Source organism: Neoarius graeffei, chromosome 22, assembly GCF_027579695.1.
Source record: "Neoarius graeffei isolate fNeoGra1 chromosome 22, fNeoGra1.pri, whole genome shotgun sequence".
Classification (NCBI taxonomy): Eukaryota; Metazoa; Chordata; class Actinopteri; order Siluriformes; family Ariidae; genus Neoarius; species Neoarius graeffei.
The window spans coordinates 5,237,789-5,257,189 of record NC_083590.1 but is presented as its reverse complement, the minus strand read 5'-3'; the positions used below and the strand labels follow the sequence as shown (position 1 = coordinate 5,257,189).

The following is a 19,401-nucleotide window of genomic DNA, read 5'->3' as shown; positions in this document are numbered from 1 at the left end:
TAAAAGTAAAACGTATTTTGCAACAAAACAACTCTTAAGAGTACAATTTATCCAAAAAGTTACTCAAGTAAATGTAACTAGTTACTACCGCCTCTAAGTTAGCTAGCTAGCTTAACTAACTAAACTGACATCTATTTGTCATCTTTTAGCTCAACATTATCTCCATTCAACAGCATTACTCAACTTACACGGTTTGTTTGGAAAAAACTGTGTAAAGTCTTTAGCCTCTTGGCTGGTTTGCTGAACATACAGAAGCGCTGCCCAGATCTGAATCACACCAAAGATACTCATACAATATTTTCTAAAGCGTCTCTGATCACCACAGCGGGGTTTGTTTGCCGCCTCAGCTCCGCCTGCTCATGATGCGTTTAGAGGCGGCTCGGAAAAACGCGTTTCCACGTGTTAAACATGAATTGAGTGGCTGTAATGGCTGTAAAAAGTGCGGGGGACAGAGGGCACAAATACGGGAAGTGCGGGGGACATGTCCCCCACGTACCCCGTGTCCGCTACGCCCATGGCTGTGTGTGTTTTAGGATGATGATGTCAAGTCCACAAAACTGGAGCTGCTCTGATTGGCTCTGGCACATAACCTGGCAGGAACAGCCAAGACCTCATGCAGTATATGTGTACACACACACACACACACACACGTGATGGTGGAGTGACTGGCTGCTTTGTGTCCCAGGGCTCCGTCATGTCTGTGTTTCCTTCTGGCTCTCCGTTTTAGTTATACTACCACAGTTAGCCATGCTGGAATCCCTGCTTGCACTCAGCGCACAATATACACTGTTTTTAACCATGACATGATGATGCACAGACCGAACAATCTGTGTTTCTGTTTCTCTCAAGTTACATGTCACTCCTGAGATGCGAGTGATGTTGGCGTCTCCTGCTCTCCAGACCTGACTGATCCATTCTGATGCTCTACTTCTAGCTGAGGTTCTCATGACTTGGCTCCTGTGGAGGACGGCCCCAAATAAAGACAGCACAAACATACACTTAGAAGATGGCTCAGGACACTTAATACAAACGATTTTACTCAGATTGTTTCGGACTACAATCACCCTGACAACTTTAGGACTGAATTTCTATTAATTCACACAAAGCCCTCACATTATCTCACCATGGGTGCCCCCAGGGGGGGAAAGGTTAGAACAATTCTAGGGGCCTAGCACTGCCATGAGGCCCTTCAAGGGGCTGATAATATGCTTTTAATGATTTTAATAAGACTTTTGAAATAACAACAATGCAATATTCCATCTGGTAAAATGAGCTAATTGAACAAGGTTGTCTATTTCTTGAGTTCTTCAACATATTGTCATTTAACCCTCCCCCTTTTGCGAAATGGTACGGTCCAGTTCTGGTAGAAGCGCGATGCGTTAAATCTGTGTGCTGATCAGTGCAACGCTACTTGCTGCTGTGTCGCGGTGCAGCAGCCAGCCAGCCAGCAGTGGAGTGCGTACAGTCTATGATCGCTAAATATGAAGAGTGGCTGTCAAAAACGTAAAGAAAGGCAGCTGAAAGCTGAGAGGGACCGGAGAGGCAGGCAACTGGTCACTCGGTTTTTCCCAAAGAAAGGTAGCTATCGCTCACGTGTGTGTTCAAAATATTAGCGAATGGTAAATGAACAGTATGAACGTGGTTGGATTAGCCTATCAAGAGAACACTTTTACAGTTTGTACAGTGACATTTTTTCCATTTTAATAACTGAACTGACTTGCGTGATAAACAAGATGAAATATTACGTTATGCTGGTGCTAATAACTAGTGCTAATAACCAGTTTCATAACTAATGGGGTGCCCTAAATATGCACAGATTCAGCCTCATGGGGACCTCCGCCCTACCAAACCACTGAACCCCCCCTTTGGAGGAGGAGATAAGCAGCAATACAACCCATAATGCTTTAGGATTGAAGTTTTTAATGAGCGAGCGCCATATACAGTTTGCTAGATTAAAGTGTTGCTAATAACAGACACCAGTCAAGTGTTTTGACATGGTTACGTGTGTGGAATGTTCACGCGTTCTAAACCATTGGTTTCAAATTGAGGAGCTGGAGAAAGCGCAGCACACATAAAAGAGGGATAGCAGTTACAACATATGAAGAAATACGTACGTAATTGATCAAATTGAAATGTCACTCTGTGTCACTTTGAAATAAATTTATAATAAGATGTTTCCTGTCTTTTATGGGTAACATTTGTAAGGCTACTGAGTATGGAGTTCATTTAAATGCATCAAACTTGAATGCATCAAACTTTTTCATGCATTAACTAACCCCTCATCAGGCCATGATGCAGCAGCCATCAAAAGTCAAATAATGACAATAGTGCAGTTGTGACGAGGGTGGGCAAAGTTGGGGGGCCCAAAATTACTGGCGGCGCCCCTGTATCTCACTGTACTGTATATAAAATTAAATGAATATGTTTTAAAACACCATTACACCTGAAATACCGAGAAATAAACACGGCACCCAAATCAGTTTTTATATATTTTGTTGCTGGACAATGAACTTATTTTCAGGAACTGTTAATTGTTTTGTGTGTGTGAAAAAATTTCATTTTAAATCAATAAACTAATTTGATACAACACAAATAATTACACTGGATATATTCAGTTCTTCAAATTGTATATGACTGATACAATTATACAATATATTGGAAGTAGTGTATACTTCAGTAAAAGGGATGGCACTGATCCCATATCAGGTTCGATCGTCTGATATCAGAGTAAATGAACAGATTTGGTCTGATCCTGTTACAAAAAGATCTAAACTACATTAAACACCAACCAAAGGACAAAGTGATAAATGTGCCTTGTAGTGAGTCTCCTCGGGGCCTCAGATTAACTCCCCAAATGCCGATCCTGTCAGGTGAGAATCCCACCAATGTCCTGAAACTGTTCCTGTCCATTTCAGCTCCCTCTCCCACTGACTGGGTTCAGATCGAGTCCCTGTGCTTTTCCACCTGCTCTTTCAGGGTTTTTAAGGGACTGAGGTCCAGGCAGTTTCATGCAGATCACAAGTTGTTCCACATTCAGTGTAGAATTGTGTGCAGTCTGATTCACTGTGCACCATGAACACACACTGACCACGTCTCCGAGTCTCTTTCATTTGTTAGAACTAAACGACTGATGTGTTTATGAATGTGTTGTCTGTTCCTCAACATGGAAATGCAGGAACACCAGAGTCTTCATCACACACACAGATGTTCATCACACACTGAAAATAAAAGAAAAACATCTGGATTAATCCCCACACACTGGACTGTGGTACTTCATGACCAACAGCATGGAATCATCTCCTGTTTATAATTTAATTCAACATTTATTCAGTCTTATATAATATCTGTGTTCTAACATTGAGCTACAACAAACGGGAACTTCCACAAGATCTAACAGGAAAGTGAGCAGACGTTTCCCATCACTGCTCTTATCCAATCCCAGGCTTTGGAGCTTTTTAAACAGTAACTCACACTGCGGTGGGTTTGATCTCTTGTTCTACATGTGCAGACATGTCATTAAGTGCAGACTTTAAGAAGAAGCCGAGGTGAAGTTTACAGGAACGACAGAAGACACGGTGTGGAGGTGGAGAGCAGGAAGGAGTGTCAGAGTGAGTCAAGTGGCTCCTTAAATCACATATTTGTGGCCGTGTGGCATTAAAGATGATCATTTTACTGAGTTTTGAGGAGAGTTGAGAAGAAAGTGTGCTGCTGATCAGAAACAGGGAAAAGCCGAGATCATCTTATTCAGACAAAAGCAGCAGGATGAAGTCAGAGACAGCAGGGTGAACATTTCTCACACTGGTTTCATTCCATGGCCTGGTCATGTGATATTTACTGACATTAAAGAAAAATAACAATAAGCTGAAATGATTATTCTTTTTTTTGACATTTATCTAAAAAAGGTGATGACTCACCTCAGTGTCTGTAGTTTGTAATGTTCATCATTCTTAAGAGCAGAGAGCAGCTTCTCTCCTGAGTCGCTTATTTCATTTCCGGACAGATTCAGGTATCTCAGGTGTGAGGGGTTTGATCTCAGAGCTGAAGCGAGAGCAGCACAGCCTTCATCTGAGACACTACAACCACCCAACCTGCAGAGACACAATGACACACACTTCACTGCCTCAGTTTATGAACATCAAGATTTACTTTGTGTGTCTTTAAATTAGAGGTGTGTGTGTGTGTGTGTGTGTGTGTGTGTGTGTAAGCTGCTTGCTGAAGGAGGAAGTGACCGCTCGCTCATTGTAATCAGAAACAAATTTCAGAAATAAATACAAATAATCAAACAGAACTTTATACGTACAATTTATTTGCAGTATTTACAAATTATTCCACCACTGCAGACTCCAATATGTTCAAGTTTGAGATGTCAATCATGTTCATTCCTGATTTACTGATTGGCAGTTGGTTATGAGGTTCCGCCCCTTTGAGAGATCTACCAATCATAATAAGGAGAAGCCGTGTGTCCAGGCGGGACAAAGGAAAAGCACACTGTCCAATAACCACAGAGATGTGTTTTTTTCCTGTGTAAAACGGACCCGCCCACACTCCATTCCCTCCCAGTGAAGCCGTGCGTCTGGGCGGGGCTCAAAACGACACGTTTAAAGCCTGTTGTCCAATGAGCTTTCGTCTTTCTGCCCATTAAAACAGCGAGTACACAAAGCCCTAACAGACACTAATGCCGCTTTTCCACTACAAACGCGGCTGAGCCGTGCCGTGCCGAGTCGAGCTGAGCGGGGCTGTTGGAGTTGCATTTCCACTACAACCGTGCTGAACCGTGCTGGCTGGAAGTGGGTGGACACATTGGGTGGAGTTAGCGAAAGTGGGTGGACGTCACGTGATGTCGTTAAGCAGCGCAAACAGTGACATCAGTGACAGTGGCGGAACAAGTCAGAGCCGGGCCGGGGGTGGGGCAAATGACCGGGCCCTTTATTAAAGCTTATCATAACATCATTTTAGGCTACAAAATGTCCGCAACTGCGGTGTTTACCAATTTCAACACTACCGGGTGCAACTATGTTATTTAGTACATCAAATTCTTCAAACGAACATGTAACTCAGAAACAAAAAACATTAGGATACTGTACATGGCTCATAATAAAACATCAATAGCCTATACTGTGCACATTATTTGAAGGGCATACGAATGAGCGCTCAGAGGTTGCAACGGTGACAGGAAGAGTCAGAAATAAAAGGAGGGCGGTGCAAACCTCACTGAATGCACTGTGTTTACCAGTTTCAACACTATGGGGTGCAACTATGTTATTTTGTACATTAAGTCCTTCAAACGAACATGTAACTCAGAAACAAAAAAACATTAGGCGACATACTGTACATGGCTCATAATAAAACATCAATAGCCTACTGCGCGCATTATTTGAAGGGCATACGACGAGCCTTGCGCTCCGCGAACTCGTCCACGATGCTCTGTATGTCACTGATTCAGTGATCTTTTAAGCGGTAGTCTCACGACCCGGATAGTAAACAATAAACATGGAGGACATGGAGTCGTTAGTGTTGCTGGTCTTGGTGCTGTGGCTTGTTGTCACCGACAACGCCAACAGATACTGGCAAGAGCGTATAGATGAGGCGAGGTGCATAAGGCTTCAGAAATTCTCGTAATTCATAATTATTCTCCTTCCGGGTTTGCGGTGTTTACAGATCCCAGCGCGCTCGCGGGGCGTGTGTGGGCATGTGAGGACACGCCTCCTCACCGATCAGTGTACAGGGGAGTGTCTGCTCACGCCCCCAACCTCAGTCGGCACGGTTTGGCTCGCTTCAGCCCCACTCCAAAACGGTGCGAGTTTTAGGGGCTAAGCAGGGCTGAAACGAGCTGAGTCGTGCTGGTTTTTGGTAGTCGAAACGCGAGCCGTGTCGGGCTGAAGTGAGCTGAAGCGAGCTGAAGTGAGCTGAAAAAGGGTAGTGGAAAAGGGCCATAATAGATGCCGAGGCTCCAGTGGGGGTCTGTTAGCTGTGTGTGTGTGTGTCAGGGGCTTTTCACACAGACTGCACTGTTCACCACGAAACAGTGTGAGTTTAATGAACAAACAGCGCCACGCTGCAGTGAGATCCTTCATCAATCTGATTCACTCAGATACTGAATTACACCAAGACGGAGGAATAAAATCGACACTTTGGGAAACGTTTCATTGCTGCATTTGAATGAAATGTTCGGGGAAGCTGGACTTCCAGTGGCGTCTTAAAGCGATCACCACTGACAGAGATGGACTCAAACATTACTGACTGTTTTAACATTTATTATTATTATTATTATTATTATTATTATTAACAACTAATAATAACTGTATTGTTGCCATGGTTTTGAATTTATTGGAAGTTCTTTTCTGCTCCTTTTTAATTTTTATTTATATGTAATTTTTTTTCTCTCTTTATTTTTGTTCCTGCATCAGTTCTCTGCAGTGGCGGCTGGTAGTCTTTCAAACAGGGGAGGCTGGTCGGTTACAATATTTCCAGACTTTAAAAGAAAAAACACATCAATTTTGCCCATACTCTTGCCTCTGATCTGGCTGATTGTTGGCAGGGTCACAAACTGTGAAATAACAGGTTCTTTTGGCCCATTAGCCTACTGTCCAATATACATGATGGTGGTGTTGGGGGGGGGGGGGGGGTATATTTTAATATTTTATATTTTAAAATTGTGGCATGTTGTTTAAAAATTGATCATTATTGAAAGCAGCTCTTTGTCAGGAACCTCAGCAGTAACAGCAGAGTCTTCTGGAATCGGCACAAGCACTGACCTTGGGGAGCCAAACATAGAGCTGGGGGCCACACATTTCATTCAATGACACTTTCCCTATATTTTACTTATTTTGACTGAGAAATGTTTTATTGACAATTTTGATAACCCTTCACTTTTAATCCAGGTCTGTAGTGTGAAATGTTCTCGGCTGTGTTTTTGTTTAAAAATGTTTTCCAAATTGTAGCTGTGTTTAATTCATATCCAGAAAAATATATATTCCAATATAATATCTCATCTCATCTCATTATCTCTAGCCGCTTTATCCTTCTACAGGGTCGCAGGCAAGCTGGAGCCTATCCCAGCTGACTACGGGCGAAAGGCGGGGTACACCCTGGACAAGTCGCCAGGTCCAATATAATATACTCAGCATAAACATTTTAAATAGATTCTATATTTTTGGTCCATCCATGACATATTACTAAAGTAGCCTATTTACTGTTGTTGATGTGGGTCACTTGCTGTTAGCCAATTCACTTTCTCGTACCAGGAGAGCTGAAAGGTATTATTCCCTACCTTTTTCACCAAGTCAATTTGAGGCGTTGGTCTACCCTGCTCTTTAATTTTAATTTTTTCCTCGAAAGGAAGCCTGGCAAATGGTTTCGCCAAAATTAAATCAGCAATGCTTGGCATCCGTGCGCAGCTTTCTTGCTAGCTGACTAGCCCCCTCAAGTTCAAGTTCAGTCACTCAAATAAACGACATTTCTGGAACTAAGATAGCAAACTTGACAACACTATATTTACACTTTATTTACAATGAAAATATATACAAATTAAAAAAGCTGGTAGAAACCATATGTAATGAATGAAATCGAAATGTAAGCTGATCTCTTACAATACACCACAGCACTTGCGAATCCGCATGGGACTGAACTGAGATTCACTGCTGCCTGTCTATATTTGAAACGAGCTGTCAATCAAAGAAAATATCTGGCCGCTTTCACCAATCACCAGTCTCCTCGCGGAAACTGCCATGTCCCTCCCACTGTGAGGCTCGGAATCTGTAGGAGGGCATTTTCACAGTATTTGGCCAATAACCGTCTTGCATTTTGAGATTGAAAAGCGCAGAGTTCCCAAATGCCATTGAAGTCCACTGAGGCTGGGCTGCATCGCGCTGTCACGAGGGAGAAAAACTCACGCACACATTAGGCGAACTGGGGAAAGTTATAACGGAATGATTTCGCACTGTAGTGAGTTGAGCACATATATTTCAATGATTCTGGATCTGAAATAGCAACGTTATAAGGTCGGCTATAACATAAGCCTAGCACAATTCATCCTACACGATGTTCGTCATTTTTAGAGGAGGCTGAGCCTCCCTCGTTGTCTTAGAGCAATCGCCCGTGGTCCTCTGGCATTAACAACTCATTTTCGTTTCAAATTCTATATTCCTGAGATCATTTCCACCATGTCACTGCTGCTCACACAGAGGGCAGTTAGTTTGAGTCTCAGGTGCAGTTTGTGGGATTCGTTACAGTGTTGTAGTAAATTTCACAGTGAGTTCAGACACATCGCAGTCGGATCAAGTCCCGTTTTGTGCTGCAGCTTCTCACATACGTCCATCTGACCCAAAGACTCTGTGACAAATCATCAGTGTGCAGTGAACAGAAACAATCTTCCTCCTCAGGACACTGATGATGAAGCTAAAACCTCTGCTTCAGTCTCACTATTAGAGAATGGGTCTTACTGAGGAGCAGGTCATGTGACTCTCAGAGAGATGATCTTACCCCAGTATCTCCAGTTTACAGTGAGGATTCTCCAGTCCAGCACAGAGACGCTTCACTCCTGAGTCTCCGAGTTTATTAGAGGACAGAGCCAGGTGTCTCAGGTGTGAAGGGTTTGATCTCAGAGCTGAACTCAGAGCAGCACAGCCTTCATCTGAGACACCACAACCATACAACCTGCAGAGACACAATGACACACACTTCATCAACAGATTTCCATCTTGGTTTAATACTGACTTTAAAGATGATGAGTGTAAAATTAATTTTATTATTCAGAATGTCATGAGGATTTAATATCACCTGTTTATTCTCATTAACAGTGTCATTAATAATGATAATACTGAGTGTTATATTGAGTTTCTCTCCTCTGTTGTGTGTGATATTAAACCATCAGCAGCTGAAGCTGAACAGAGAACAGCAGAGAGACCATGAACTTTAATCAGAGAGAGAGAGAGAGAGAGAGACTGAATCTCAGATGGGTCTCTACTAGACTTATAGTGCACTACACAGGGGCAATAAACTTGTTTCTCCATCGTCTACACAGTGCATTAACATGTATATCTATCATTTCCATGTATATCTATCCTGCGCTTCTTTCTGACTAAGATTGTCCAAGTAATCCAGTAGTAGAACTTTTTTAGCTGTAGTTTTCTTCGGACAACAGCAACAGATGCTGGACATCTCCGCTCGGCTTCAGTATGTGAACAGCCAATCAGCGGGTCCCGTATGTGTTTATGATTTTTATGCCACAATTTACAACCAATGGGAGACACCCTTTGTCAGCTGTCCACCAATCACAGGCTCCCGTGCCACAATGGCGGTTTGTTGATAAATATTTAGAAAATAAAAATATTATTACGAAATATATGAAACCATCAAAAACAATAAAAATGGTAATATATATACTGGTTAGAGGTAAGGAACATTATTCAGTGATATCGTTTATTATTAACTCCAATCGTGATATAAAAGTTTCAAGTTTGACACCTGCCCACTTCAACCGCGCTGCTGGCACACGATGTCCTTGACCCTCATCGCTCTGAGCCAATTGGTATAATTGCGACATATTTTTTGTACTTTTATATATTGTCATGTTGATGAATAAAACAAACACATTTCCCGTGAAACAAGATGAGCTACTTTAGACTGGTTCCCTGCTCTCTTAGCGCAGAGTGAGGATACAGTCCATGTCTCTGACGCTTGGTAGGATTCATTTTATTCAGGAACCAGTTCAGGAAAACACGATTTTCAATAGACACAGGTGAACTTTGTTTTGAGGAGGAGTCAGATGTCATGATGCATGATTCACTTTGCAGAATAATAATAATAATAATAAAGTTAAATTTATATAGCGCCTTTCACAAACCCAAGGACGCTTTACACAGGAGTTACCAAAAAAAAAAAAGCCACACTCGGAAGAGTAGTGTGAAGTAAAGAGAAAAGTTTTCAAGTTAGCTTTGAAGGAAGAGAGAGTGGAACATTCACGAAGTGATTGTGGTAACGAGTTCCAAAGTTTAGTAGCAGCAACACTGAATGATCTGCCACCCATAGATGCCAGTTTAAAACGTGGGACAGTCAGAAGTCCACAGACAGAAGATCTGAGGGAGCAGGAGGGACAGTACAAATGAATTAGCTCACAGAGATAATGTAACCGAGCGTTGGTACTTATCTTATAAACAGAGTTTTGTAATAACTGAGGAGACACACGTTCGGAGGGAGACACAGATCTTCATTCCATTTATTAGAACACTTTCCCACCATTCCAACTCACACACACAGATCTCGCGAGAGCATTAATACATGGCAGTCCTATGGAAAGTCCCCGAGGGGATAACATGCATTTTAAAGCTCATATTAAATCTGGGGGCGGCACGGTGGTGTAGTGGTTAGCGCTGTCGCCTCACAGCAAGAAGGTCCTGGGTTCGAGCCCCGGGGCCGGCGAGGGCCTTTCTGTGTGGAGTTTGCATGTTCTCCCCGTGTCCGCGTGGGTTTCCTCCGGGTACTCCGGTTTCCCCCACAGTCCAAAGACATGCAGGTTAGGTTAACTGGTGACTCTAAATTGACCGTAGGTGTGAATGTGAGTGTGAATGGTTGTCTGTGTCTATGTGTCAGCCCTGTGATGACCTGGCGACTTGTCCAGGGTGTACCCCGCCTCTCGCCCATAGTCAGCTGGGATAGGCTCCAGCTTGCCTGCGACCCTGTAGAAGGATAAAGCGGCTAGAGATAATGAGATGAGATGAGATGAGATATTAAATCTGCTACATACGTCCCCCCCAACGAGAATAAACGTCCCGTTTATAACAAAACAAGACACAAAACAAGGAGGGAATGCATGAAATGAAAAAAAAAAACACAGCATGAAATATGAAAAAAAAACACACTAAACAGAGACAATGCCGGCTAAACACCAGCCTAGACCCATTGCATAGAGAATACAATATAGCAACATTGCACATCCTGTTTTTTTTTGTTTGTTTGTTTTTATGTCAACATTTTTTTTTCCTGACAAGCAGTGGCGGTTCTAGACCAAAATTACTAGGGGGGCCAAGGTGGGGCCAGTGTTTTTTCAGGGGGGCACATATGGACAAAACATGGCAATATTTAAGCGTTCAAAATGTTTAGTTTAGTTTATTTAAAACCAAAACAAAATACATTGAGCATAAATACAATGAGATAAACATTCTGTCTCAATAGCCTAAACATAAAATAAATTGTGCTCAATAAATCTTAAAACCATGTTTCTCTTTTTTGTAAAATAAGATTTCTATTTTTGCATACAATGAATCTTTTCTTCAGATGTTGCTGCACTGGAGTGTCGTCCAAGCACTTGCTGATATCTGGAGAAAGATGAATACAGTAAATATGAGAGTGCTACTGAGAACAACATTTATTTATCATTATTCATTTATTAATTTATTATTATTTATATTTTATATTTATTACTTATTATTCAGACTTCACACTTTCAGGGTAGGCTATATGAATTGTAGGCCAACACTGCTCACACACATGCATTTGTTCAACATCACAAACCTGATGGTGCTGTACTTGATATGCATGGTGAATCTGGTTGTCCCAATGACTCGTTGGGTTGTCCCTCATTCTGTCCCTCAATCTGATCCTGAATGTCTTCATCCTCACTCTCAGATTGCCTTTCAGATGCCTCACTTTCCACCTCTCCAACCCTCTCTCCACCTCTGGCTCTCTCTCCACCTCTGGCTCTCTCTCCTCTTTCATAATCTTCATCTTCCTTACTCTCTCTATGTTGCTTTTTGCCAACAGGGGCAAAAAAGGACATAATGTCCTTCTTGCTCCTTTTCATGATGATAGCCTACAGTAGGCCTATACCAGGGGTGCCCACAATATTTTGATTCGCGAGCTACTTTTAAAATGACCATGTTAATATGATCTACTCGGACTAGGTTGTTACCACTACTAGGCCTACTATGACTACTAGTACTGCTACTACTACTACTACTAGGCCTACTACTACTACTACTACTACTAATAATAATAATAATAATAACAATAATGACACTTGTTTTCATTTATAAACATTCATATGCAATTTGTTTAATAATATGCAAACATGCATACAAAAAGGTGACTGAAATTTACATTCAAATTATGTTAAATGCATAAGCTTTGTACTCCTAAACATATTTTTGTTCAAATCACTGTTAACTTTTATAAACCGCAAACTACTAATATGTAAACATGAAACAAGCCCACTGTAAAAAAAAAAAGGGCTATGTTTAGAAAAAAAAGTTAAATGCATCCAGACAGGCATTGTAAACCCCAAAACATTTTTGTTCACATCAATTGACTTTTGTATAGACAGAGATTTGACATTTACAACAATTTTATATAAAAATATTTTTCCTTCTTTTATATTTTTTTCCTTCTTTCTTTTCTTTTCTTTTCTTTCTTTTTTTTTTTTTTTTACCGTGGAACTTAGCAACAGCACAACTTTAATACATAGCATACTGATGTAGGCCCTAAATCAGATCTTAATCCGATGATGATCGGCACTGGAGGGAGTCAGAGAGGGCTGCATAGTCCGGACAGTAGCTGCTGGTTGCGAGCTTCAAGCAGGCCTCGAGATGATCGTCGGACATACTGGAGCGGTATTTGGACTTAATGATCTTCATATGCGAAAAGGCCGACTCGCACAAATAAGTGGAGCCGAACAATGCGGTTAAGGAGGTGCCATTGCCGCATGTTCGGGTACTTCGCCTCCGTGAGTAAATTCCAAAACGGCCCATGCGCCGTGGACTTCAACTCGATGTCAGACTGCAGCATCAGCATCTCGTCTTCCACGGCAGACGTGTTCAGCTGAAACAGTGCCGCAACTTTTGAGGCGAGGGAATCCACCTCAGTATCTTCCCCAAATGGGTGTCACATGAATGTAGCTAGTGGCTCGAGCAAAGCAAAGCCTTGAAATCGCTTCTCAAACTCTGACTGGAGAATTTCAATCTGCTCAGTGGCGCGCACTGTTAAGTTGCGCAAACGCCCTCCCTTGCATCTCCAGCTCCGAGGCGAGGTTTCGGAAGTTTCCTAAATTACGGCGCTGCATCTTTGAAACCAGCAGTTTCATTTTGCTGGTTGTCATGGTAACCCAATGTAACAATTTTTTTGACGCAGCGCTTGGCTGACATTTCGCTTCAGGGAAAAAGCGAATTTGTTTACATGTAAAAATGACCACAACGGTTTTTTTTTTAATTTTCATAACAAATATATTAATATTTACATATCAATCATGAGATCTACCATCCCTGCCTTCGAGATCGACCGGTCGATCGTGATCGACGTAGTGCGCACCCAGGGTAAAGTAAACGGAGAGGAATGTAGCCTCTACATATCACAAGGCCATTCGAGTTTTACAAGAAGGTTAAACACTGTCGGTTATTTTACCCATTTCCCAAAAATATTAAAAGTTAGGCTACTTATTGCTGTGCAACGCACTTTTAAGAAAGCGCAATAAAACGTATTTATTATTGTAGTGAACAACAACAGTAAAACACGGATATGTGCAAACACTGATGTTACAAAATTGAATAATTTTCCTTACCTTCGCCCCTTTGCAATAGCCTAGTTCTTGCAGGGCTGCAGCTGTTATCTCTCACGTCTGAAGTTTACAATTCACGCTGCTGCTGGTCTTTCTGCTGCAGGTAACAGTGTGCGTGTAGCACTTTAAGGAGTCCGTGTAGAACACTCCGTCATGTCAGTTCCGATCTTTGAGCCAGCGCACATTGAAATTAATAAAGCTTATTATCTGTTCAGCACAGGGGCCATAACAGGGGCCAGGAGCAATTTTACAGGGGCACTGGCCCCCCCGGCCCCCGTTTAAAACCGCCTATGCTGACAAGATCACGGAACAACTTGTCACAAATGCACAATCAGTAAACAACAAAATCACTCAAATGACCAGGCGCTCTAAGCACCCTACCTGCCCTGCTACTGACCGGTCCAGGCAACACAGTGGCCTCTGCAGAACAAGGCAACTCAGCAGAAGCCGTCAGGTCATCCAGGCCAGCATCTGGTAACACAGGAGAACCAGGGATGGGGGACAAGGAAGTGTCTAATGTCAGTGGCTGAGGGGGCAATTGAACTGGTAATGTATAAGGTCTCAGTCTGTTATAATGCACGACCTGTTGCCGCTCATCACTATTGAAGGGGTTGGAGATGCGGTAAGTGAGGCCGGGAACCTCACCTGAGTCCATCACCTGCAAGACCTGATAAGGCCCTTTCCAGTGAGGGGCTAGTTTCATGCGACTTTCAACCGGGTTGTCAAGCCACACCATAGCACCTACTCCATAGGGTTTGTGCCTTGCCCTCTCATCATGGTAAAGCTTCTGGCGCTCATGAGCTTCAGCACTACGCATTCCGGCTCTACTGAAAGCAATGTCCAGTTTTGTTTGTAAAGAGGAGGCAAACTCTGTGTGAGACTCAGGACTCTGCGACTCAATAATATGGGTAGGTATCAGTACGTCTACTGGGACTCTGGCTTCGCGCCCATGGGTAAGAAAGTAAGGAGTGTAATGTGTACTAGCATGAACTGAGGTATTGTACGCAAAGGCCACCTGTTTCACATAATCGTCCCAGTCACCCCCACAGTCCAGTAATGTTTTAGCCAGTTGATCAATCAAAGTTCTGTTAAAGCGCTCAACCATCCCATCCGATTGCGGATGGTAGGGAGTAGTGCGCGTTTTTATCATCTTTAACAGACGACAAAGACCCTGCACAACGTCCGCCTCAAACTGCCGTCCCTGATCGCTGTGCAAGCACTCAGGTACACCGTGTACCAGTACATAATCTTCAAAGAGGCACCGTGCCACTGTTTGTGCTGTCTGATTAGGTAGGGGATAGAGATTAACAAACTTCGTAAAATAGTCCTCGACTACCAGTACATACCTATTTCCTCTGCTAGTCACTGGCAACTCAACAATGTCGGCCGCCACTCTCTCAAAAGGACGAGTCACACCAGAGCCTCCCAGCGGAGCACAATGAGATGGCACTGGGGACCGACGCGTCTGGCATGCCTTGCACTGCTCACACCATTTCTTTATGTCTCTGAACATGGATGGCCAATAGCAAGTCTGACGTGCTCGTTCCCACACATGCTCCACCGCAAAGTGGGCTGACGCGGGGCTTCCATGCAGCTGCTTCAGGAGGTCAGGCACCAGTGAAGAGGGGACCACAATCTGATGGAGCCTCTCACCACTGCAGGGGGAGACAACAGACCGACACAACAGTCCATCTCGCATGAGCAGGCGATCAAACTCTGCCCACAGTTTCCTCACATTAATAGAGGCCCCCCTCAACTGCGCCCTAGACAGCTTTCGTGATGATTTTAGCCAGCTGCAAACAACCTGAATATCCGCATCTGCCTCCTGATGAGCTTTAACATCCGCCAGGTCATGGTCCAAGGCGAAAAACAGTGGCTGAATAGGCCTTGGGTCACCAGTAGATGCTCCTAATGACCCGCAGGCTACTGTCAGAGGCTGCTCAGGGGAGGGTGTGGTACTGTCTATTAGCTGGTGAACGGCATTAACCCCTCCTGTGGTGTCAGGTGGGTGTATTTCACAATCAGCTCGGCTGTCTCTCTCCGGGCGTCGGGAGAGAGTGTCAGCATTCATGTGACGTTGACCATCCTTATACACTATGTCCCAGTTAAGGGGGTCTAGCTCCAAAATCCATCTACCCCGTCGGCCAGTTGGGTCATCACTAAGCGCCATGCGTCGCAGGCCCAACAGAGGACGATGGTCAGTGACAATGGTAAAAGGCCTAAGCCCAATGTAATGCCGGAATTCGCGAACAGCCCATACAACTGCCCACAGCTCGCGGTCAAATGTTGACCATCTCCGCTGTGTTTGGCTCAGAGTCTGGCTGGCGTAAGCCACCACATGCTCCACCCCTTCCTTTATCTGAGCCAGAACAGCACCTACAGCCTCCCTAGAGGCGTCAGTGAACACCCTGAAGGGCATACTGAAGTCTGGGAGGGTCACGATGGGAGCAGAGGATAGCACGTCTTTAAGGTAACGAAACGACGTTTCACAGTCCACAGTCCATTGAAAAGGCACGTTTTTACCCATTAAGTGATTCAGGGGAGCAGCATGTTTGGCAAAATTGCGTACAAAGCGCCTATAGTATGAGCATAAACCCACAAATGCCCGGACTTCTGACGTGGACTGAGGGGCAGGCCAATTCTTGACCTTATCTGTGTTTTTTGGATCGGGCTGGAGACCCTGCCGGGAAATTACATGGCCTAGGAAAATTACATGATTTCTGGCAAGGTGACACTTGGACGGATTTAACTTAAGCCCAGCGGCCTCAATCCTAGCAAGTACTTCCCTTAAGCTGGAGAGGTGCTGTTCGAATGTGTTACTATACAGAAGGACATCATCTAGGTAAACCATGCAAATATTCCAAGGCAAACCCCTCAGAACTAACTCCATCATCCTTTGGTACGTGGCAGGTGAGTTAGATAAACCCATTGGCATAGAACGCCATTGGTAAAGACCCCTACCTGTAGTGAATGCTGTTTTTTCACGGTCCTGCTCAGCGACCTCGACCTGCCAGAACCCGTTTGAAAAGTCCAACGTGCTGAACCACACGGCGCCAGCTAGTGCATCCAGTGTGTCGTCCACCCGCGGCAGAGGGTGGCAATCTTTCACAGTCACACTGTTAAGACGCCTGTAATCAACACAGAATCTCCACTGACCATTTTTCTTTTTGACTAAAACGACCGGAGAGGCCCAGGGGCTGCAGCTGTCCTCAATTACACCATCAGCTAGCAGGTCAGCCACTTGTTTCTCAATCTCGGCCCTTTTTTCAGGAGTGGTGCGGTAGGCCCGTTGTTCAATTGGTGGGTGATTCCCTGTATGGATACGGTGTTGCACAAGCGTACACTTGCCGACGTTCCTATCATTGGAAGAAAAAACATCCCTATACCGTAGGAGCAATGCAGACAGAGCCGCTTTCTGTGATGGTGAGACAGGCGAATCGGCTAGCGACACAGGGGGGGTCAAATCAGAAAAAGAGGGGTCATTAGCAGCCACCGTGGCCACAACGTGTGGTAGTGCATATACGTCTGCCTCGTCGACAGAGTAGATCTCCCCTAGATGAGTACCTTGTTGTAAAACAACATCACCTTTAGTGGGGTTCAAGACCCGAGCACAAGTCATCCCATTTTTCACTGATGTAACTGTGTGTGCTACCACTAGGCTAGAGCTATCAGGGATATTGGGCTCTAAATAGCCGACAAAATTACACGAATAGGCCTCGGATGATGTAGGTGGAAGGACATTAACAGGCACAATAATTTCACTAAGTGGGGGGAAAGTCATAGTGTTGGCTATGGTGACATTACAGCATACAGGGGTTAGGTCATTTCTCGTAAGTAAGGGGATGGTAGAGCCCTGCAGTTGAACCCTGCCGTACGGGAGGTCCAAAAGAGCATTGGTTTTCAGCATGAAATCCCAACCTAAAAGCACAGCTTGTGTAGTTCCCCTAATTACATGAAAAGTGTGCTGCCATGATGCTGTCCCCAACCACAAAACAACAGATATAGTACCCAAAGTGTCCAACATTTGTCCATTCACTGCACGGGCACTGACATAGTCTTTCTTCAGGGGACGGTTACGAAGTGCAGGGACAGACGTGCGGAAGTCAGCACTAATAAGAGACACACTTGACCCAGAGTCTAACAACACAGGGACTACTGTGCCTTCAATCACACCATTAACATAGGATACAGGGATCTCACCTTCAGTGCTGTTCACAGAGTCATACATTACAGGGGTGCTGCCACAGGTAGTGGTTGAAGGGCCCAAGAAAAGGGCAGCTGGCATTCGGCCCGCAACATCAGCTACACCCCGTTTCCCTGATGGCTGGACTGGTGGTTGCTGTGTGGGGAGATGAAGCGCACACCCCGTCTCCTGTGAGCGTCGTCCTCATATTGCATGCGTCGACCCGGGCTGAGGCTGCGTCCTCTTGGTGACCAGGTAGCACCAGGGCTCCGACTGCGGGATGGTGTGAACTGGCCCCGGTCTCTGCCAGGTGATGGGAATCTTCTGTCAGGTGAACGGCTATATTGAGGCTCATGTGACACCTGCGACTGGCATCCATAGCCTCCACAGGTGCAACGGCATGACATCCTCCCTGGTGAAGAAGAGCCACGCCACCCCCCTGGACTCGTCCTCGCCCGTAGCCGCTGATTCTCCTCCGCCATCCTTTTCATGTCGACTCTCATCTCCCTAAGCTCCTCCGTCAGGCTGTGTACCGCCCTGTGAAGCCCTCCATAATCAGTCACAGAATGAACAGAGGCGATATGCCCTACTGCGCTGCCAGCTGCTGTGACTTTGGAGGCAAAGTCCTGCTTGACTGCCTCTCTGGCGTTCTCACAACGCTCAGCAATCACCAACGCCTCCTCCATGTCTGTGGCACCTTGTTCATGACACTTGAGTTTAAGTTCAGAATCGAGACCGCCAAGGAAACGGCGGAATTTCTCCTCTCTAGTCGCATTCTCACCATAGTCTGGGAAAGCCTCCGAAACGAGACGGCTGATCTCAGCAGCATAAACAACGAGGCTCTCGTGAGGAGTGCGTGGGCGAGCCGACAGGTCGGTCCTGAAACGGTTCAAAAACTGCTTACGACCAAAGGCTTCTTTGAGTCTCTCTTTCACTGCACTGTAATCGCTCTGCACTGTCGCGGGCAGATTATCCCACAACAGGAATGCAGCTTTGCTCAAACGGGTTGGCAGAATCCTTACAAGTTCGTATTGATAGTCTCTTTCATTGCCCCGCTCGGTGAGAGCGCGCACTGCTACCTCAAATTGACGTGCCCAGCAGAGAAAACTTTGTTTGTCGTCTTCACCACAAAACGGAGGTGGGAGGTCAATCTTCACTCGAGCAACGTGACAATCCTTCCCCTGATGAAAGGGAAATGCATCCAAATTCTCTTCCTCCTTGAAATACATTTCGAATTGTCCACTAAGTTCTCCACGCTTAGGTCTGAATTAGCATAGGAAGCTGTACGTGCAAAGCTAGGCACGGATAGTTAACAGCGGTATACAAAAACTGGTAAAAGAAACGACTATTACAAAATAACCGTTCGTAAAACAAATTCAACCTACACCGCTGCCACCAATGTAACCGAGCGTTGGTACTTATCTTATAAACAGAGTTTTGTAATAACTGAGGAGACACACGTTCAGAGGGAGACACAGATCTTCATTCCGTTTATTAGAACACTTTCCCACCATTCCAACTCACACACACAGATCTCGCGAGAGCATTAATACATGGCAGTCCTATGGAAAGTCCCCGAGGGGATAACATGCATTTTAAAGCTCATATTAAATCTGCTACAATAGGAAGGGGCGAAACCATGAAGAGCTTTATAGGTTAAAAGCAAGATTTT

At 44.5% G+C, this 19,401-nt stretch overlaps 2 protein-coding genes across 14 annotated transcripts in view; one reads left to right on the top strand and one right to left on the bottom strand.

Annotated features, from left to right (window-relative positions):
• Nucleotides 1-1,292, top strand: part of LOC132870558 (tripartite motif-containing protein 29-like) — a 70,357-nt gene extending 69,065 nt beyond the window's left edge. Inside the window, exon 7 of the transcript XR_009651136.1 lies at nt 850-1,292. The gene's annotated coding sequence lies outside the window, so the exon portion shown is untranslated. The remainder of the gene's footprint in view (nt 1-849) is intronic.
• Nucleotides 1,293-1,878: 586 nt separating this feature from the next.
• The window catches only part of LOC132870557 (NACHT, LRR and PYD domains-containing protein 3-like), a 102,739-nt gene continuing 85,216 nt past the window's right edge, over nt 1,879-19,401 (bottom strand). Inside the window, exons 8-10 of one of the 13 annotated variants that reach the window (XM_060904239.1) lie at nt 8,482-8,655; nt 3,915-4,088; nt 1,879-3,218 (exon numbers count right to left, since the gene is read on the bottom strand). In XM_060904239.1, coding sequence (XP_060760222.1) covers nt 3,212-3,218; nt 3,915-4,088; nt 8,482-8,655 — 355 coding nt within the window. In that variant the 3' untranslated portion in view covers nt 1,879-3,211. Of the gene's footprint in view, nt 3,219-3,914; nt 4,089-8,481; nt 8,656-8,900; nt 14,018-19,401 lie in introns of those variants that run through there. The other 12 variants (XM_060904238.1, XR_009651133.1, XR_009651132.1 and 9 more) reach the window with 12 other exon arrangements.